Source organism: Aegilops tauschii, chromosome 5, assembly GCF_002575655.3.
Source record: "Aegilops tauschii subsp. strangulata cultivar AL8/78 chromosome 5, Aet v6.0, whole genome shotgun sequence".
NCBI lineage: Eukaryota > Viridiplantae > Streptophyta > Magnoliopsida > Poales > Poaceae > Aegilops > Aegilops tauschii.
The window spans coordinates 431,196,594-431,218,948 of record NC_053039.3 but is presented as its reverse complement, the minus strand read 5'-3'; the positions used below and the strand labels follow the sequence as shown (position 1 = coordinate 431,218,948).

Here is a 22,355-nt window from a genome sequence, read left to right as displayed (position 1 = left end):
TAGGGAGAACCTCTCCCCATCTAGGGGGAGGCCATGGAGGAGGAAGCACAAGGGGGAGAACCTCTCCTCCTCTCTCTTGGTGGCGCCGGAGTGCCATCAGGAGGGGAATCATCGCCGCGGTGATCGTCTTCATCAACATCACCACCATCATCACCATCCTCATCTATTTTACACGGTCTACTCTCCCGCACCCCGCTGTAATCCCTACTTGAATATGGTGCTTTATGCCACATATTATCATACAATGATGTGTTGCCATCTTATGATGTTTTGAGTAGATATCCTTTGTCTTTGGGTCGATTGATGATCTAGATTGGTACGAGTTGTGTGTTTTATTTTGGTGTTGTCCTATTGTGCCCTCTGTGTCGCGCAAGCGTGAGGGATTCCTGCTGTAGGGTGTTGCAATACGTTCATGATTCGCTTATAGTGGGTTGCTTGAGTGACAGAAGCATAAACCCGAGTAAGGGGGTTGTTGCGTATGGGATAAAGGGGACTTGATGCTTTAATGCTATGATTGGGTTTTACCTTAATGATCTTTAGTAGTTGTGGATGCTTGCTAGAGTTCCAATCATAAGTGCATATGATCCAAGAAGAGAAAGTATGTTAGCTTATGCCTCTCCCTCATATGAAATTGCAATGACGACCACCGGTCTTGTTAACAATTGCCTAGGACAATTCCGCACACCGATCCATCATTATTCCACACTCGCTATTTATAATATTTAGTAATATATTATAACTTTATGACAACAACACCTACTTTTATATTTTAGCTCTCCGATATCATGCAAAGTTATCCTCTTCATACCCACAACGTAGTTTTATTTCTCGTTTCTAGTTGGAAGCAAACGCTCGGTGTACGTAGAGTCGTATCAGTGGCAGATAGGACTTGAGAGAATATTGATCTTACCTTTAGCTCCTTGTGGGTTCGACACTCCATACTTAACACTTCCACCATTGGGAATTGCTACGATGATTCCCTGCACTTTGGGATTATCAGGACCCTCCCATTTGGGCTTGAGCTTGTCCTTTTTCTTCTCTGGTATGCGTAGAACGGGTTCACCAACATTATAAGTCTTGGCCCGCACTTCCCTGCTTTGGTATCTTCGAGCTTGTTGTTGATAGAATGCTGAACGGGCTTTTGCGACATCGCGCTCCTCCTCCAGGCCATCTAAATCATCATGCCGATCGAGCTCAGCCTCTCTCTCTTCGTACATGCGCACTCGAGGTGAGTCATGAATGATGTCGCAGGGCAATACGGCCTCTGCGCCGTACACCATGAAGAACGAGTGTATCCGGTAATGTGATTGGGCGTGGTCCGCAGCCCCCAGAGTACGGAGTCGAGCTCCTCAACCCAGTGTTTATCTGACTCTTTTAAAGACCGTACTAGTCTGGGTTTAATGCCGCTCATTATAAGGCCATTAGCCCATTCGACTTGACCGTTTGTTTGAGGGTGATAGATAGAAGCATAATTGAGCTTGATACCCAGATTAGCACACCAAGTTTTCACTTCGTCGGCTGTAAACTTAGAGCCGTTATCGGTGATGATGCTGTGTGGGACACCATAACGGTGTACGACATCGGATATAAAATCTATCACTGGTCCGGCTTCGGCCGTTTTAACTGGTTTGGCCTCTATCCACTTAGTGAATTTATCTAACATGATCAATAGATACTTTTTCTTATGGCTTCCCCCTTTAAGGGATCCGATCATGTCAAGCCCCCAAACCGCAAAAGGCCAAGTAGTGGGGATTATTTGTAGGGCGGTAGGCAGCATATGGCTTTGATTGGCGAAAAGCTGGCATCCTACACAACGTTGGACGAGGTCTTGTGCATCTGCTCGGGCCGTAGGCCAGAAGAAACCGGTACGGAAGGCCTTACTTATGAGGGCCCGAGCTGCGGCATGATGACCGCCGAGACCAGCGTGGATTTCAGCCAAGAGCTGCCGCCCCTCTTCTTCGGAGATACATCTTTGAAGGACTCCAATAGTACTTTTCTTGTAGAGCTCTCCTTCGAGAACCTTGTAGGCTTTCAAGCGTCGAACGATGCATCGAGCCTCATTCTGGTCCTCAGGGAGCTCTCGCCTATTAAGGTAGGCCAAGAAGGGCTCGGTCCATGGGGCGATTACTGCCATGATTACATGGGCCGATGGAGTTATTTCGGTGGCCGAGCCCCCGATGATATCGGGATTTTGTTTGGAATCCGGGGGTATGATCGGATCCGGACTGGTGTTGCCACTCTCGTCTTGCCATACCACAGATTGCTTAAAGAGCCTCTCCACAAAGGTATTGGGTGGGACGGGATCGCGCTTAGCGCCCATGCGAGCAAGGATGTCCGCTGCTTGATTAGTCTCGGGCCACGTGATGAAACTCGAGCCCCTCGAACCGAGCTGATATTTTAAGTACAGCATTACGGTAAGCCGCCATCTTCGGATCTTTGGCATCGAATTCTCCATTTATTTGGGATATTGCGAGGTTTGAGTCCTCGCACACCTCAAGGCATTGTATGCCCATAGAGACGGCCATCCGAAGACCATGCAATAGGGCCTCATATTCGGCTGCGTTATTGGAGTCTGTGTATAATATTTGGAGCATGTAATGGACTATGTCCCCTGCGGGGGATGTCAGGACAACACCAGCCCCTATTCCGGCTAGCATTTTAGAGCCTTCGAAGTGCATCACCCAGTTGGAGTATGTACCGTACTCTTTAGGGAGTTCGGCCTCTGTCCATTCTGCGACGAAGTCAACCAACACTTGGGATTTAATATCTCGACATGGCTTATATGTTATTTCAAATGGCAAGAGCTCAATGGCCCATTTGGCAATCCGCCCGGTGGCGTCGCGGTTGTTTATGATGTCATTGAGTGGTACTTCGGAAGCCACCGTGATCGAGCACTCTTGAAAGTAGTGCTGTAGCTTCCGGGATGCCATGAAGACCGCATACGCTATCTTTTGATAATGAGGGTATTGGGATTTGCATGGTGTGAGGACCGTCGATACATAGTATACTGGTTTTTGAAGTGGGAATTTATGTCCCTCTTCCTCTCGTTCAACGACGAGCACCGTACTCACCACCTGGTGCGTTGTAGATATGTATAATATATAACATGGGTTCACCGACGTTTGGCGCGGCCAGGATTGGGTTGCTTGCTAACAAAGCTTTTATTTCTTCCAGTCCAGCCGTTGCAGCGTCCGTCCACTCAAAGTGGTCGGTGCGTCAGAGTAGGCGATACAATGGCAATGCCTTTTCTCCTAATCTGGAGATAAAACGGCTTAAAGCTGCCACACATCCGGCTAGTTTTTGGACCTGTTTGAGGTCTGTTGGTATAGCCAATTGTGACAGGGCTCAGATTTTGGCTGGGTTTGCTTCAATTCCTCTATTGGAAACAATGAAGCCCAGCAGTTTTCCGGTGGGAACGCCGAAAACACACTTTTCCGGATTGAGCCTCGTGTCATATGTACGGAGGTTGTCGAATGTGAGGCGCAGGTCATCCACCAATGACTCGACTACATATGCTTCAACCGTCTTGCCGATTTGCTTCTCTAGGCATGTTTGAATCATGCGTTGGTAAGTGGCGCTGGCGTTTTTGAGCCCGAAAGGCATATTGTTGAAGCGGAAGGGCCCGTATGGGGTAATGAATGCCGTTGCGGCTTGGTCGGATTCCTTCATCTTGATTTGATGATATCCGGAGTATGCGTCGAGGAAACATAGTGAATCGTGTCCTGCGGTTGCATCAATGATCTGATCGATATGAGGAAGGGGGAAGGGATCCTTAGGGCAGGCCTTATTGAGGTCTTTGAAATCGGCACACAGGCGCCAGGATTTATCCTTCTTCGGTACCATCACCAGGTTTGCTAGCCAATCCGGGTGTTTAATTTCTCTGATGGACCCGGCCTCAAGTAGCTTGGCTAGCTCCTCCCACATAGCTTGTTGTTTGGGTTCGGAAAAGCGCCGCAGTGTTTGCTTGACTGGCTTGTATCCTTTCAATATATTGAGACTGTGTTCGGCCAGCCTGCGCGGGATTCCTGGCATATCAGAAGGGTCCCAGGAGAAGATGTCCCAGTTCTCGCACAGGAACGCGCGCAATGCGGCGTCGACTGTCGGATCCACCTGTGTCCCGATGGAAGCTGTCTTCTTGGGGTCCGTCGGGTGAACTTGAAATTTGACTATCTCGTATGCTGGCTTGAAAGAAGTGGATTTAGGCCTTTTATCAAGAATTACATCGTCTCTATCCACTTTGGAGCATAGAGCGGTGAGCTCCTCAGCCGCCAGGGCTTCGGATAGTGCCTCAAGGGCCAAGGATGCTGTTTTGTTTTCAGCGCGGAGTGCTATGTCCGGATCACTGGCGATAGTGATAGCACCGTTGGGCCTGGGCATTTTGAGCTTCATGTACCCGTAATGAGGTATTGCTTGAAAGCGTGTGAATGCGTCTCGCCCTAACAGGGCATGATATCCACTGTTGAAAGGGGCCACTTGGAAGATTATCTCTTCGGACCTATAGTTCTCTGGCATGCCGAATACCACGTCGAGTTTAATTTTCCCCGCGCATCTTGCTTCCCGACTGGGGATAATTCCTCGAAAAGTTGTATTGCTTTGCTCTATGCGACTTCTATCCATTTGCATTCTTTTGAGCGTGTCCTCGTAGATGAGGTTCAGTCCGCTACCCCCGTCCATGAGCACTTTAGTGAGCCGAAAACCATCCACGATTGAATTGAGGACCAAGGCGGCTGGTGCCCGGGCTGATCGGGATCTTGGCTCGTCATCGGCATGGAAAGTTATTGTCCTATCGTTCCAAGGGTTTACTGCTGCTACTTGGCAGACTTCGGCGAGGTCGCGAAGCGCCCTTTTGCGTCGGTTGTTTGAGGAAAAGGTCTCGAAGACCGTGAATATTTTAAGGTCGTCGTCCTCCGAAGAGTACTTCTCTGAGATAGTGTTGGTGAGGATGCCCTCGCCACTCTTGGTCACTTGCCGGAGTATCCAACATGCTCGGAGGCTGTGGGTTGGTTCGGTGTCCGGCGTCATGTATATTTTACATGGCCTATCGAGCCATCCTTCGAGGACAGTTCTATGCCCCGTAACGGGCTTGATTTTCTTGCTTACGGGATGAGGATCGGGTGCCCCGCGAGGGTGCATCCTCTTTGCCCGACCGGGAGAGGGCTTAAAGGCCCGCGGTTCCCTGCGGGCTATCTGGGTTTTCCAAGCGCTTTCCATTGCGCAGTACTTCTGTACTATATTTGCCAAGTCCGCAAAGTGTAGTACGTGACGGCGGTTGAGGGCGTTAAGGATTCCCTCATCTGTACAGTTATTGCAAAGTACTAAAATTGCGTCGTCGTCGCAGCAATCTTTGATCTTGTTTTTAACAAGGAGGAATCTGACCTAAAAGTGATGGACTGTTTCCTGAGGCCGCTGCCGTACATACATTAGGTCGCATATGTCCGGGGGACCGGAATTGCTTGGAGAATATTGCTGGTGGTGGGTGGGTGGCGTTAAATTCGGATCCTGACCTAGTGTGGAGTCCGGAGTTTGAAAAATTTCCGAGCTTACCAGCCCGGGCTCCAGGATGTCCAATGAGTTTTCAGGCTCAACGCCCGGTTCTATGTTCGGAGGACAGGGAGTGTCCCCCCGAAGATGGGTATACGGCTCACTGAGCTCGGAAATCCGAACATAGTTTGTTTCCAATGTAGGGGAAGAGTCACTGTCGGCTTGCTCCTCCACGACCGCTACCTGATGGGTGATCGGTGGAGATTTGATTTCTCGCTGATCGGGTTTAAGCCCAATCCGATCATAGTCTGAATAGACCCCCAGGGCAGCGATGCGATCCAGGAGTTCGTTCAAAGACGATAAATCCGGCGGATCCATCTGTTCGGAGTATTCGGGGCCAACACAGAGATGATTTTTGATGACTTGGGAAGTCGTCTTCGGCTTAATGGCCGAACGGGCGGCCATGGTAAAGCTGCCAAGCCGGAGGGTTTGGCCTGAGACCAGGGCTCCTCCAGAAGTGATACTGTCCTTGATAACAAGACGAGCCATCAATCCTTCTATCGACTCCACAGAGGAACTCCCAATGAAAGCACCAATGTCGGTGTCAAAACCGGCAGATCTCGGGTAGGGGGTCCCAAACTGTGCGTCTAAGGATCAAAGGTAACAGGAGACAGGGACACGATATTTACCCAGGTTCGGGCCCTCTTAACGAAGGTAATACCCTACTTCCTTCTTGATTGACTTTTATGAATATAGGGGTTACAAGAGTTGATCTACCTCGAGATCGTAGTGGCTAAACCCTAGATGTCTAGCCTGTATGATTATGGTTGCCTCTATGGACTAAACCCTCCGGTTTATATAGACACCGGAGGGGCCTAGGGTTATACAGAGTCGGTTTATAGAGAAAAGAATCTTCATATCTGAACGCCAAGCTTGCCATCCACGCAAAGGAGAGTCCCATCCGGACACGGAGAAAAGCCTTCTATCTTGTATCTTCGCGGCCCACTAGTCCGGCCCACGTCACCTAGCCCGGACGCCCGAGGACCCCCTAATCCAGGACTCCCTCATCTATTCCTACATGAATAGATCTTGTCTACATCATGCCATCATTCTTATTGCATTACTCCGTTTCTCCATGAACTTAATACACTAGATGCATGCTAGATAGCGGTCGATGTGTGGAGTAATAGTAGTAGATGCAGAATCGCTTCGGTCTACTAATATTGGATGTGATGCCTATATACATGATCATTGCCTTGGATATCGTCATAATTGTTTGGTCTTCTATCAATTGCTCGATAGTAAATTGTTTACCCACCGTATGCTATTTTCTCGAGAGAAGCCACTAGTGAAATCTACGGCCCCCGGGTCTATTTCCTATCATATTGTTTTCAGATCTATTATTCCAAAAACCCAAAAATACCTTGCTGCACCTTTTATTTATTTATTTTATTTTGTGTTTTTGCTAGATCTATTTATCCAATCTCATACAATTTAATCTATCTCAATACTGAGGAGGGATTGACAACCCCTCTTACACGTTGGGTTGCAAGTATTTGTTATTTGTGTGCAGGTATTGTTTACATATTGTTGCTTGGTTCTCCTACTGGATTGATAACCTTGGTTTCATAACTGATGGAAATACTTACCGTTGTTGCGTTGCATCATCCTCTCCACTTCGGGGAAATACCAACGCAGATACAAGCAATCAGACTCTGCCACTGGTGCCTCGAACCTTCTGGTGTGATGGTCACTGCCCTCGCACTGGATGAAATACCCTTTGTGACGGTAGCGTGCACCACATGGGACCATCGTTGCCATGCCTAAAAACAAGTGGATGCACTTGTAGATGCGCCACAATGCCCCTTGAGCTCCTTGTTGCGGTCATCGAGGGTCGCTACCCCTGTCACGATGGCAAGCGGAGGCAGCCATCGCCACGACTACCCGCATGGTCACCGTCAATGTTGTTGTGCACGTTGCCGCCTCTGCGGACACCGACACCTCCTTTGTCACACATTGGGACATCGGGTCTGTTGTACCAAGATATGGTACCGAAGCGGCATCGACAAGATATGCCCCGTCCCCGGACGCCTCAGGGGCAGCGATCGTCGAGACCTCTTGACTGCTCCATGTCCACTGAGCCCGACGCCGACCTATCCTTCACCTCTGCTTCATCATTATTGGTAACACCTCTAGAGTCGCGCGCCCAAGCCGGCTTTCCAACAAGGGGTACTCCTTTCATGAACGGCTACATGACACGTCGGAGATCCCATTCTCACAGTCTGCCTCCTCTAGCATGTTTCTGCTCACCCGCAAGCTGCAGACACCAGTAGCAAAGGAAGAGAAGTGGAGCGATCCTGGCGACACTAGCATAAGAGACACATTATGCACCTCATGACCTCACTGCCTGGCCAATCCTGGCTTCGCACACGCTTTGCAGTTTGCACTCCGCCACCAAGGTGATCTCCAACCTGCCAGACCACAACACTTCACACAACAGACAACAGTGAGGAGATGGGAGATGGTTGCGAGTGTGGCGCGAAGGAGGGAGAGGCCAACGCATTGGCCGACACCGCCGATGTCATCGAGAGGAATGGTGAATCGCTCTTCCATGAATAGCGGGTCGAGTGGTTTGTCTTTTTTCCTATATGCTAATCATCACGATATCGCACTTTACCAAATCGATTTTAAAAGTGCATTCTTAAATGACAAGATTGAGAAGGAAATTTATGTTAAACAATCTCTCGGATTTATTCATCATAAAAAACTAATAATGTCTGTAAACTTCCCAAAGCTCTATATGGTCCTAAGCAACTTCTTAGAGCTTGGTACAAATGCTCAACAAAGTTTCTTTTAAAGCAGACTAGGCATAGCCTAGTGGTGAAAAGGGGTGATGCTTTCCCACCAATCTAGATTCAATGCACGGTATTTTATAATTTAGGTTTGTTGCATCAATTATACTGCAGTGACACCTTACAATCATTCTGTAAAAAAACTCTACAATATAGGAACGTACTTTTGTGTCATAAACAAAATATACTAAAACCATGGCAAAAAACATGGAACAAATTTAATAAGTTCGAATGCAAAAGATGTATAGAAACCTGAATGTCAAGCTTGACTAATATCCCTGAGGCCATATTCGGTTGACAGGGTTGTGGAGGGGTTTTGACAGGGATTGAGATGGATTAAATCCTCTACAAGTCAAATCCCCCCAAATCCCCCCAAATCCTCTTAGGTCAGGGTGTAACCGAACAAAGCCTGGGAAAACAGCTGCAGATCAACTCTACCACCGCCGTCCCTTAAAATTAGACGTTTCTAATTTAAACTGTAAAAATGTTTTATAAAAGGGATTTTGTAGGTACATTTGCAATTAAAGCTGAGAGTACCGCGGTGGTGCCGGTGGCGTGTGCTGCCGTTCCTGCGGTGCCACCTGCTGCGTGATACAGGGGCCAAGCCGGCCAGGTGGTGCTTCCCCAAGTCCTCCTCGGGTCGGTCCTGCCCGGTCTTCCTTCCTCCTACTTTTCCCCAACACAAACAAAAGAAAAATGGAGTTAGCCATGGCCGCCGCCTACACCTCGCGCCTGGGCCTGTCCCCCGCCGCGCACCCGTACGACGACGCATCCGTGGCCTGCGCCCTCGGCCAGCTCTACTCCACCAAGGATCCGTTCGCCCTGCCGGTCAGCTGCCTCCTCCCGCCTCCCGAGCTGCCGCCGGCCTTCGGGTTGCCCGTCGGCGGCCTCGCCCCCGTCTGCTGCTGCGCCAAAGCCGCGGCGGCGCCCGCGTTCCCGCCCTTTCCATGGGCGCACGTGCCCTCGCCGCCAGCGCCGCCGCGCTGCGCCATCACGGAGATCGACGAGTCCCGGGAGGTGGAGTCGGAGGACAACCTCTCCCCTCGCTCCGTCCTCACGCCCTGGAGGAGGCCGACGCCCGCCTCGGCGCTGTCTCCGCCTCCGCCTCTTGTGGTCGGGGGAAAACGGGCCTTCGACCCAAGCAGCGAGAAGACTTCTCTGATGATCTGCAATATCCCCAACGGATTCGTGTAAGTGGCCTGCTCTTCTCTGCCGCCAGCCATTTTCCCCTCTTCTTTTTGCTGAAATATTCTGTGAATTCTTGGTGTGCGGCGCAGGAAGCGGAGGTTCATGGCGATTCTGGACCAGCATTGCGTCCAGGAGAACGACAATCCTGAATGGCGTGTCGTTGGTGGTGGCAAGTTCGTGAGGTCGGAGTATGACTTCCTCTACATCCCAATAGACTTCAGGTACTACTAGCATTTGCATTTCCGGATTTGCTAATTCTCAATTGCCTAAAAACGAATTCAGTCTAGTCGATTCTTCAGGAGAGTAGAGAGAGAGAGAGAGCAGCGCTCCGAGGCCTTAGTTGACTGAAAACGAAATTCAGGTTAGTCCATTCTTCAGGAGAGTAGAGAGAGAGAAAGAGAGAGCAGCGGTCTGAGGCCTCAGGACTGAAAATGAACTTCAGGTTAGTCGATTCTTCGGGAGAATAGAGACAGAGTGATAGCAGCACTCAAAGGCCAAGATGTCAGTGACGTGGCCGGCCGCAGTGTCTCCAACTCAGCCGAGGATGAGAATTCACAGGTGTGGGTGGGGGACAATTTCAGTTACAGTCCTGCTCGGATTAGATAGCCGCCGAGCTCGAGACAAGACGCGGCGGCTTCGCCGGCGAGCCAGGACCTCACAGGTGGCAGGGACAATGCGATGCCGCCAGAGGAGAGGTCGGGGGCGAGACGGAAAGAAGATCGGGTGGGGGAAAGTAAGACGAAGCAGTAGCCGTTGCATTTCAATCCAATGTCTTAAAAATTGACTGATTTAAAATAATAATCAGGAACTGTTTTATAGGCTTCTGTTTTGTCTAATCCAAAGCTTGTTTGTTGTGTCCGTCTTTGTGCAGGACGAAGTACAACAAAGGCTATGCGTTCGTCAACATGACGACGGCGACCGCGGCACGGCGGCTCCACGCGTTTCTGCACGGGCACTGCTGGGCCCTGGCAGGCTCTCGGAAGGTGTGTGAGGTCGTGCATGCGGACATCCAGGTATGCGCACACACATCGCCGGTCAACTCCACATCTTACCCTCCGGCCAACGCCGTAACTCGAAGAAATGTTTGCCTGCTCGCAGGGGGTGGATGCTTTGTCAGCTCACTTCTCCTGCTCCAAGTTCCCCTGCGGTAACAAGGAGTTCCTGCCGGTGCGCTTCGGCCCGCCACGGGATGGCCTCCGGCCGACGGTGGAGCGTGTGATTGGCCGCACGCTGGTCCACCGCCCCAGTGACCAATCCGCCCGCCCCACGCCGCATGCTGCACGTATGTGTCCTCAAAGTTATAATCTGAACTTTTTCTGAACTTTGTATGGCTAGTAAGCAGTCGTGACCTGACTTATATTGAGGTTTAGGGCCAGTTCTTTTGGGGCTTATGGGTGGCTGCCTGCCCCATACCCAGCTTATCCTGGCAGCCCAACCTAAATTTTATTGTAGAAGCCTACTACTATGATGTTGTATTATGCTAGTGAAATGTACTCTTAGTTACTAGGAGTAGTTTCTTAGCATTAAAAACTAACTGGCTGATCCTTTCTCTCTGATGTTCCGTTATTGACTGATCCTTTGTCTCTGATTAAGCTAACTAACTGGCTGTTGGATAAATTTTTGGTCCTCTTGCAGAAAGAGGAGGCAAATCGAAACCTGCTGCAGTGGGGAACAAAACTGTTTGAGCTGGTGGCTACTGGCTAGTGATGTCTTTGCTTCGTCGCGAGGATGGAGGCCTACTCACCTTAGGGTAGGTGCTTAGTGTGCTTGGTTACCCGAGATGTTGTGATCAAGTTGGATGGTTCTTTTGTGGGTGCATGAGTATCTTCTAGTATCTGTATCCTAGCTTGGAGATGTTGGTTTCATTTGCCTTCCCTAGGTAGCAGCCATCCGATTTCCTTTTAGTTGTCACTAACTGTACTCATCTGCCCAGAACTTTGTTAGATTGGTGTCTGCATCTGTTCGTATGTTATCGGCCCGTGTATGTGGTTAAAGATTTGGCATCCCGTTGCAATGTGTGATGTTGATGGCGTTGAACGAAGAGTTAATATTGGGGGAGATTTTTGGCTCCCTGAGCACCAATGTGCTGTTTTTCTGCCCGCAAGTCTCTGCCCTTTGATTGTTGCAACAATTGATGATGTTTGAAATAATTTTATCTAGATTAATAACATAACGCCTGGTCATGTATGAACCGCTGCCCTTGGTTATCTCTGGAGCAAGGTAAGGTTATCGTCAGATTTCGGGTGATGGAGAAAACATATCTGGATTTTCCCCCCATATTCTTGTACATAAATGCATTTTTAGTAAAATAGATGATTCCGTAAATGGTGACATAAGGTAACTTCGATACATGGAAGAAGTATATCAAGGGACTTGGTAGTTCTAAGATGGGATTTGCTCCTTTGATGATAAAGATATACTCTTTGGGCCCACTTGGTATCCATCATTGTCTGATCATACATATAGCATGACCGGAATGCAGAAACGAAAAAAGAATAAAATCGGTAACAAGGAATAACCTGGTATTGTAATCAACCAGTTGTTTCACAAGGATGCCGATAAAAGTTTCACCTCGGGATTTGTGAAGTATCGTGAAGCAAAGAAACTGTGTACGCAAACCCAAGTTTCGCTCGATAAAAGATATTGGTGTAGTAGTTTAGTAGAGAACTAGGAGACAGTGGAGTATGAGAAAAGGCATCGGAAGTGTCTGGGTATTTTTCGAAAATGTTTCGAGAGGTTTCAAGATGGTCCCAGTAATGCTGAAAATGTTTCGAAGTTGCTCAGGGAGGCCTTCGAAGGTCGTGGAAGATTCCAGGTGGTCCAATTGGGCTGCCACCTTGGTTGCCGCAACCACATGGGCCCAAATGGTGCTCCCCCTTTAGCTTATTGGGTAAGGAAGTGGAGCTGTGGGAGAAAGGAAAGGATCTCTAGGGGATCCTCCTCCTTATCGCACATGGAAGGGACGGATCCCTTGGGGATCCTTCCCCTTGGTGCGACCAACCCTTGGGGCTGCTCCCTCCCCAAGCCGCACCCCATATGCCACCTACTCCCTCCGTCCCATAATGTAGTGCATATGGATTTTCTTAAAAATCAAACCCCCTCGACTTTGAGCAAGTTTGTGGAGAAAATATTTACATATAGAATGCTAAATATATTTCATTAGATTCATCATAAGATGAAGTTTCATATTTTATATATTTGGTGTTATAGATATTAATAGTTTTCTCTACAAACTGGGTCAAAGTTCGCAAAGTTTCAATTTTTAAAAAAATCTATATGCACTACATTCTGGAATGGAGGGAGTATAAAATAGAGGAGATGAACCCCCCCCCTCAAGAGAGAGAATTTTCTAAAAGCCTACGCCCCTTCTCTCTATGCCAACATCCTCTGTACCTCGTAAGGCTGCTCCACCAACTACTCTCTGATAGCACTTTGTCCTGGACGACAAAGTGTTGCTGAACTATTGATTCGGTATGCGTGGATATTGCAAAGGGGGTGTACGTTCAACTCTCGATCTAGGGAAATACCCTCACAGTTGGGAGGTATAACCTTGCTGCAGAATTTGCACGTCTTCACCAATCTCTTCTTATCTGATGCATCGTTGGTGAGATTGATATACCTCTTGCATCTTCAAAGTGATCCTTGGCGTGCACGTTAGTACGATAAACAAAATGTTTTGTATTTTGTTCCCCAACATATGAAGGACGAATAGTTGTTGCACCTTCTTTTGGAAGTCCCTTTGTATGTTGGGGCAAAGATGGGTGTACCAAAGCCCAGAAATCGGGATATTGTATTTGTGCGAGTAAGGATGGGTTTCGTCTCAGGAACAGAGGCGATTTACTCCTTCCCTTCCCATTCCCACCCACTACCGAACCCTCCCCATCCCCATCGAAGCACCTCCCTCGATCTCCCCGGCCTCATCCATCGACGGGTTGCGTGGCAGGTCCTCGACGTCGTGGTGTGCGGCCCCGCCGGCTTCAACCAATGATGAGGGTGGCAGAACAAATCACCCTTCTGGTTTCCCCGACCAATGCGAACTCGCCGAAGGCGCGCCAAGAGATGGAGCGGGTGGTGAGGGAGCGGTTCCCAGATTACTCAGAGTGGTCAAATCTCTTCACCAACATCATCCAGCATGCCACGTTCGAGGAGTTCGCGAGATTCACCAGCGATGACGATTGCTGCGATGTGGAGCTCTTCTTATGGGCGATCTAGGAGGCGTAATCTCCCGATCCGCAATAGGTGGCCTGATCGGTTAGTTTTTGCACGGCGAACCCATCTCGTCTCAACATCGTGCTACCTTGGGTGGATGCACTCGCCAGCATTCCGCTGGGAGTGCTACCACTGGGGGTTCTCCCCCCTTGCCGTCAGTGGGCACGACCCACTGCGATGTGCAGGTGAGGCAGGGCTCTACCCTTGTTTTGCCGGCTCATCGGGCGGGAGCCATGATGCTGCGCTGTCGCGTCAACCCTCCTCCTTGGCCTGGTGATCTTGGTATGGTTCCCCTAAACCTTCCCCTATCACTTCATGCTCGCCTGATTGCATTTCATTCTCGTGGTTCATGTCGGGGTGCGAGTTTAGGTTTGGTCATTCTAGCCGATATAGTAGATACTCAATCGAGTTTAGGAGTTCTCCTTAGAGCCATGTAGCGATTGTGGATTGTGATTTGGAGATTTCTTTGAGTAATGGGGAGGCATCTCTCATGGCCGATTCGTGCCATCCATGGTCCTCGTCGGCGAGTTGCGTAGTGGAGATACCCATTGTTTGAAATGATAGTGCGAAAGGACTGCCCTACCCTGCTCTCCCACCGATCATGCATGGGTCGTCCATTAGTGCTCATGTGGTGGGGAGAAAAGCAAGTTCCTGTGTTATGCATTCGAGTGCGAATGGTGTTGACCTAGATAATGTGGAAGAGCACTTTGGGCAATTGTGGTTCATTTCTTCCCCTCCCTGCCGTGGCCACCCACCCAGTTCGTCTCCCCCAGATCCTTCGTTTGGGTTCCTTTGTTGGATTAGAAAGGATCTCCTTGCTTCTGGCTAGTTCTCTCACGCGGTTTGCTACCTTACTGATACGTCTCCAATGTATCTATAATTTTTCATTGTTCCAAGCTATTATATTATCTGTTTTGGATGTTTTATATGCATTAATATGCTATTTTATATTATTTTTGGGACTAACCTATTAACCTAGAGCCCAGTGCCAGTTCCTGTTTTTTCTCTGTTTTTGAGTTTCGCGGAAAAGGAATACCAAACGGAGTCCAAACTGAATAAAACCTTCGCAATGATTTTTCTTGGGCCAGAAGACAACCAGGAGACTTGGAGATGAAGTCGGAGGAGCTACGAGGCGGCCCCAAGGACGGAGGGCGCGCCCAAGGGGGTAGGGCGCGTCCCCCACCCTTGTGGGCCCCTCGTGCACCTCCTGACCTAATTCTTTCACCTATATATTCCCTATATCACCAAACCACCAGGGGCATCCACGAAAACACTTCTCCACCGCCGCAACCTTCTGTACCCGTGAGATCCCATCTAGGGACCTTTTCCGGCACCCTGCCGGAGGGGGATTCGATCATGGAGGGCTTCTACATCAACTCTATTGCCCTTCCGATGAAGCGTGCGTAGTTTACCACAGACCTACGGGTCCATAGTTAGTAGCTAGATGAATTCTTCTCTCTCTTTGATTCTCAATACCATGTTCTCCTCAATGTTCTTGGAGGCCTATTCGATGTAATACTTTTTTGCGGTGTGTTTGCCGAGATCCGGTGAATTGTGGATTTATGATCAGCTTATCTATGAATATTATTTGAATCTTCTCTGAATTCTTATATGCATGATTTGATATCTTTGTAATTCTCTTCGAACTATCGGTTTGGTTTGGCCAACTAGCTAGATTGGTTTTTCTTGCAATGGGAGAAGTTAGCTTTGGGTTCAATCTTGCGGTGTCCTTTCCCAGTGACAGTAGGGGCAGCAAGGCACGTACTGTATTGTTGCCATCGAGGATAAAAATATGGGGTTTTCATCATATTGCTTGAGCTAATTCCATTACATCATGTCATCTTGCTTAATGCGTTACTTCGTTCTTTATGAACTTAATACTCTAGATGCATGCTGGATCGGTCGATGTGTGGAGTAACTGTAGTAGTTGCGGAATCATTTTGGTCTACTTGACACGGACGTGATGCCTATATTCATGATTATTGCCCTAGATATCGTCATAAATTTGCGCTTTTCTCTCAATTGCTCGGTAGTAATTTGTTCACCCACCGTATTATTTTCTATCTTAAGAGAAGCCTCTAGTGAAACCTATGGCCCCCGGGTCTATTTTCCATCATATAAGTTTTTGATCTATCATATTAGTTTCTGATCTACTATTTTGCAATCTTTTACTTTCCGATCTATAAACCAAAAATACCAAAAATATTCACCTTATTGTTTATCTATCTCTATCAGATCTCACTTTTGCAAGTAACCGTGAAGGGATTGACAACCCCTTTATCGCATTGGGTGCAAGTTGTTTGATTGTTTGTGCAGGTATTCGGTGATTTGTGCGTTATCTCCTACTGGATTGATACCTTGGTTCTCAAACTGAGGGAAATACTTATATCTACTTTGCTGCATCACCCTTTCCTCTTCCAGGGAAAAACCAACGCAAGCTCAAGAAGTAGCAAGAAGAATTTCTAGCGCCGTTGCCGGGAGATCTACGCCAGGTCAAGACATACCATGTACCCATCATAAACTCTCATTTCTTGCATTACATTATTCGCCATTCGCCTCTCGTTTTCCTCTCCCCCACTTCTAAAACGATTTTCGAAAATATTTGCCTTTTCTTCGCCCCTCTTCCGTTCATCTTCTTCATTTGCTCTTTATGTGCTTGTGTGTTGGATTGCTTGCTTTGTCACGATGGCTCAAGAGAATACCGAGTTGTGTGACTTTTCCAACACCAATAATAATGATTTTATTGGTACTCCGATTGCTCCCGCTACTAATGCGGAATCTTGTGAAATTAGTGCCGCTTTGCTAAATCTTGTTATGAAAGATCAATTTTCCGGCCTTCCTAGTGAAGATGCCGCTTCCCATGTAAACAATTTCGTTGATTTGTGTGATATGCAAAAGAAAAAAGATGGGATAATGATATTGTTAAATTGAAGCTATTTCCGTTCTCACTACGAGATCGTGCTAAAACTTGGTTTTCATCTTTGCCTAAAAATAGTATTGATTCATGGAATAAGTGTAAAGATGCTTTTATTTCCAAGTATTTTCCTCCCGCTAAAATCATCTCCCTTAGGAACGAGATTATGAATTTTAAGCAACTTGATCATGAGCATGTTGCACAATCTTGGGAGAGGATGAAATTGATGATACGAAATTGCCCTACTCATGGTTTGAATTTGTGGATGATTATACAAAAAAAATGCCGGATTGAATTTTGCTTCTAGAAATCTTTTAGATTCGGCCGTGGGAGGTACTTTTATGAAAATTACTTTAGGAGAAGCTACTAAACTCCTAGATAATATTATGGTTAATTATTCTCAATGGCATACCGAAAGATCTTCCACTAATAAAAAAGTACATGCGATTGAAGAGATTAATGTTTTGAGTGGAAAGATGGATGAGCTTATGAAATTATTTGCTAGCAAGAGTGCTTTTATTGATCCTAATGATATGCCTTTGTCTACTTTGATTGAAAATAATGATGAATCTATGGATGTGAATTTTGTTGGTAGGAACAATTTTGGTAATAACGCGTATAGAGGCAATTTAAATCCTAGGTCATTTCCTAGTAATTCCTCTAATAATTATGGTAATTGCTCCAACAATTCTTATGGAAATTATAATAAGACACCCTCTTATTTTGAGAATAGTTTAAAGAATTTATGAGAATACTTTGATTGAAGAAAAATTGCTTAAGATTGATGATTTGGCTAGGAACGTGGATAGAATTTCTCTTGATGTTGATTCCTTGAAACTTAGATCTATTCCACCCAAGCATGATATCAATGAGTCTCCCAAATCTATGAGAATTTCCATTGATGAGTGCAAAGAAAGGACCGCTAAGATACGTGCTAAGCGAGATTGGTTTGTAAAAACGTGTTCTTCTAGTTTTCGTGAAAACAATGATGAAGATCTTAAAGTGATTGATGTGACTCCTATTGAATCTTTGTTTTCCAATATAAATTTTGATAAAGATGGGACTGGAGATGAGTCAACTTTATTTAAAAGGCGTCCCAATGATTCAGAGTTTTTAGATCTTGATGCAAAAATTGATAAAAGTGGGCTTGGAGAGGTCAAAACTTGAAGTAGCAATGAACCCACTCTTTTGGATCTCAAGGATTTTAATTATGATAATTGTTCTTTAATAGATTGTATTTTCTTGTTGCAATCCATGTTGAATTCTCCTCATGCTTATAATCAAACCAAAGCTTTTACTAAACATATCATTGATGCTATGATGCAATCTTTTGAAGAAAAGCTTGAATTGGAAGTTTCCATCCCTAGAAAAATTTATGATGAGTGGGAACCTACTATTAAGATTAATATTAAAGATTATGAGTGCCATGCTTTGTGTGATTTGGGTGCTAGTGTTTCTAAGATTCCAAAAACTTTATGTGATGTGTTAGGTTTCCGTGAATTTGATGATTGTTCTTTAAATTTGCATCTTGCGGATTCCACTATTAATAAATCTATGGAAGGATTAATGATGTTCTTAGTGTTGCAAATAGGAATTATGTCCCTGTAGATTTCATTGTCTTGATATAGATTGCAATCCTACATGTCCTATTATTCTTGGTAGACCTTTCCTTAGAACGATTGGTGCAATTATTGATATGAAAGAAGGAAACATTAGAATTCATTTGTGTTAAGGAAGGGCATGGAACACTTTCCAAGAAAGAAAATTAAATTGCCTTATGAATCTATTATGAGAGCTACTTACGGATTGCATACCAAAGATGACAATACCTAGATCTATTCGTGTTTTATGCCTAGCTAAGGGCGTTAAACAATAGCGCTTGTTGGGAAGCAACCTAATTTTATTTTTGTTTTTGCTTTTTACGTTCTGTTTTGTAATAAATAATTCATCTAGCCTCTGGTTAGATGTGGTTTTGTGTTTTAATTAGTGTTTGTGCCAAGTAAGACCTTTGGATAGCTTCCGGTGATAGTTGATTTGATTTTGCTGAAAAACAGAAACTTTTGCGCTTAGTCCCAGAAATTTTAAAAATCTCAGAAGCATGATAAAATTCTGAATTTTTGACACAAGATTGATATAAAAATTGCCCCTCTTGACCTAATTTTTCAGAATTGTTGGAGTTACAGAAGTATTTGAACTAGCCAGATTACTACATACTGTTGTATTTTTGACAGATTCTATTTTCTATGTGTTGTTTGCTTATTTTGATGATTCTATGTGTAGTATCAGGGGGTATGACCATGGAAAAGTTGGAATACAGTAGATATTACACCAATATAAATAAAGAATGTGTTCACAACAGTACCAAAAGTGGTGATTTATTTTCTTATACTAACAGAGCTTATGAGATTTTCTGTTGAGTTTTGTGTTGTGAAGTTTTCAAGTTTTGGGTAAGGATTTGATGGACTATGGAATAAGGAGTGCCAATAGCCTAAGCTTGGGGATGCCCAAGGCACCCCCAAGGTAATATTCAAGGACAACCAAGATCCTAAGCTTGGGGATGCCCCGGAAGGCATCCCCTCTTTCGTCTTTGTCTATCGGTAACTTTACTTGAGGCTATATTTTTATTCACCACATGATATGTGTTTTGCTTGGAGCGTCGTGTATGATTTGAGTCTTTGCACTTTAGTTTGACACAATCATCCTTGTTGTACACACCTTTTGAGAGGGACACGCATGAATCGTGATTTATTAGAATACTCTATGTGCTTCACGTATATCTTTTGAGCTAGGCAATTTTGCTCTAGTGCTTCACTTATATCTTTTTAGAGCACAGTGGTGGTTTTTATTTTATAGAAATTTATGAACTCTCATGCTTCACTTATATTATTTTGAGAGTCTTTAAACAACATGGTAATTTTCTTTGGTTATAAATTTAGTCCTAATATGATAGGCATCCAAGAGGGTTAAAAACTTTCATATAAAGTGCATTGAATACTATGAGAAGTTTGATTCCTTATGATTGTTTTGAGATATGAAGATGGTGATATTAGAGTCATGCTAGTGAGTAATTGTGAATTTGATAAATACTTGTGTCAAGGTTTGTGAGTCCCGTAGAATGCACGTATGGTGAACCGTTATGTAACGAAGTTGGAGCATGAGATATTTTTTGATTGTCCTCCTTATGAGTGCCGTCAGGGACGAGCGATGGTCTTTTCCTACCAATCTATGCCCCTAGGAGCATGCGCGTAGTACTTTTATCGATGACTAATAGATTTTTGCAATAAGTATGTGAGTTCTTTATGACTAATCTTGAGTCCACGAATTATACGCACTCTCACCCCTCCATCATTGCTAGCCTCCCTAGTGCCGCGCAACTTTCGCCGGTGCCATACACCCACCTATTACCTTCCTCAAAATAGCCACCATACCTACCTATTATGGCATTTCCATAGCCATTCCGAGATCTATTGCCATGCAAGTTTCCACTGTTTCATTTATTATGGCACGCATCATCATTGTCATATTGCTTTGCATGACCATGTAGTTGACATCGTATTTGAGGCAAAGCCACCTTTCATCGTTTTTTATACATGTCGCTCTTGGTTCATTGCACATCCTGGTACACCATCAGAGGCATTCATATAGAGTCATATTTTGTTCTAAGTATCGAGTTGTAATTTTTGAGTTGTAAGTAAATAAAAGTATGATCATCTTCATTATTAGAGCATTGTCCCATGTGAGGAAATATTACAAAAAGGAGAAAAGGCCAAATAAAAAAGAGAAGGACCAAAAAAAAGAGAAAAGAAAAAAATGAGAGAAAAAGAGAGAAGGAGCAATGTTACTATCCTTTTACCACACTTGTGCTACAAAGTAGCACCATGATCTTCATGATAAAAAGTCTCCTATGTTGTCACTTTCATATACTAGTGGGAAATTTCCATTATAGAACTTGGCTTGTATATTCCAACGATGGGCTTCCTCAAATTTCTCTAGGTCTTCATGAGCAAGCAAGTTGGATGCACACCCACTTAGTTTTATTTTGAGCTTTCATAAACTTATAGCTCTAGTGCATCTGTTGCATGGCAATCCCTACTCACTCACATTGATATCTATTGATGGGCATCTCCACAGCCCGTTGATATGCCTAGTTGATGTGAGACTATCTCCTTTTTGTCTTCTCCACAACCACCTTCTATTCCACCTATAGTGCTATGTCCATGGCTCACGCTCATGTATTGCGTGAAAGTTGAAAAAGTTTGAGGACATCAAAAGTATGAAACAATTGCTTGGCTTGTCATCGGGGTTGTGAATGATTTGAATATTTTGTGTGATGAAGATGGAGCATGGCCGAACTATATGATTTTCTAGGGATAAGCTTTCTTTGGCCATGTTATTTTGAGAAGACATAATTGCCTTGTTAGTATGCCTGAAGTATTATTGTTTTTATGTCAATATTAAACTTTTGTTTTGAATCTTACGGATCTGAACATTCATGCCACAATAAAGAAATTACATGGATAAATATGTTAGGTAGAATTCCACATCAAAAATTCTGTTTTTATCATTTACCTACTCGGGGACAATCAGGAATTAAGCTTGGGGATGCTTGATACGTCTCCAACGTATCTATAATTTTTGATTGTTCCATGCTATTATATTATCTGTTTTGGATGTTTTATATGCACTAATATGCTATTTTATATTATTTTTGGGACTAACCTATTAACCTAGAGCCCAGTGCCAGTTCCTGTTTTTTCCCTGTTTTTGATTTTCGCATAAAAGGAATACCAAACGGAGTACAAACGAAATAAAACCTTTGCGATGATTTTTCTTGGACCAGAAGACAACCAGGAGACTTGGAGATGAAGTCGGAGGGGCCACGAGGCGGCCACAAGGACAGAGGGCGCACCCCCCACCCTTGTGGGCCCCTTGTGCACCTCTTGACCTAATTCTTTCGCCTATATATTCCCATATATCCCCAAACCACCAGGGGCATCCACGAAAACATTTTTCCACCGCCGCAACCTTCTGTACCCGTGAGATCCCATCTAGGGACCTTTTCCGGCACCTTGCCGGAGGGGGATTCGATTACGGAGGGCTTCTACATCAACTCTATTGCCCTTCAGATGAAGCGTGAGTAATTTACCACAGAACTATGGGTCCATAGCTAGTAGCTAGATGGCTTCTTCTCTCTCTTTGATTCTCAATACCATGTTCTTGGAGATCTTTTTGATGTAATACTTTTTTGTGGTGTGTTTGCCGAGATCCGATGAATTGTGGATTTATGATCAACTTATCTATGGATACTATTTGAATCTTCTCTGAATTCTTATATGCATGATTTGATATCTTTAACTAGATTGGTTTTTCTTGCAATGGGAGAAGTGCTTAGCTTTGGGTTCAATCTTGTTGTGTCCTTTCCCAGTGACAGTAGGGGCAGCAAGGCATGTATTGTATTGTTGACATCGAGGATAAAAAGATGGGGTTTTCATCATATTGCTTGAGTTAATTCCTCTACATCATGTCATCTTGCTTAATCCGTTACTTCATTCTTTATGAACTTAATACTCTAGATGCATGAGATACGTCGGAGACGTAGCAGCATCCCCAAGCTTAACTCCTACTCATCCTCGAGTAGGTAAGTGATAAAAACAGAATTTTTGATGTGGAATGCTGCATAACATGTCATATCATATTCTTTTCTTTATAGC

General features: G+C 45.3%; 1 protein-coding gene across 1 annotated transcript; it reads left to right on the top strand.

Annotated features, from left to right (window-relative positions):
• Nucleotides 1-8,949: 8,949 nt before the first annotated feature.
• On the top strand, nt 8,950-11,625 carry LOC109778144 (protein MEI2-like 6). Its single transcript, XM_020336702.3, has 5 exons — nt 8,950-9,523; nt 9,611-9,742; nt 10,393-10,534; nt 10,620-10,803; nt 11,157-11,625. The coding sequence occupies exons 1-5, from the start codon at nt 9,030-9,032 to the stop codon at nt 11,204-11,206; spliced, it is 1,002 nt and encodes a 333-aa protein (XP_020192291.3). The 5' UTR covers nt 8,950-9,029; the 3' UTR covers nt 11,207-11,625.
• Nucleotides 11,626-22,355: the final 10,730 nt, after the last annotated feature.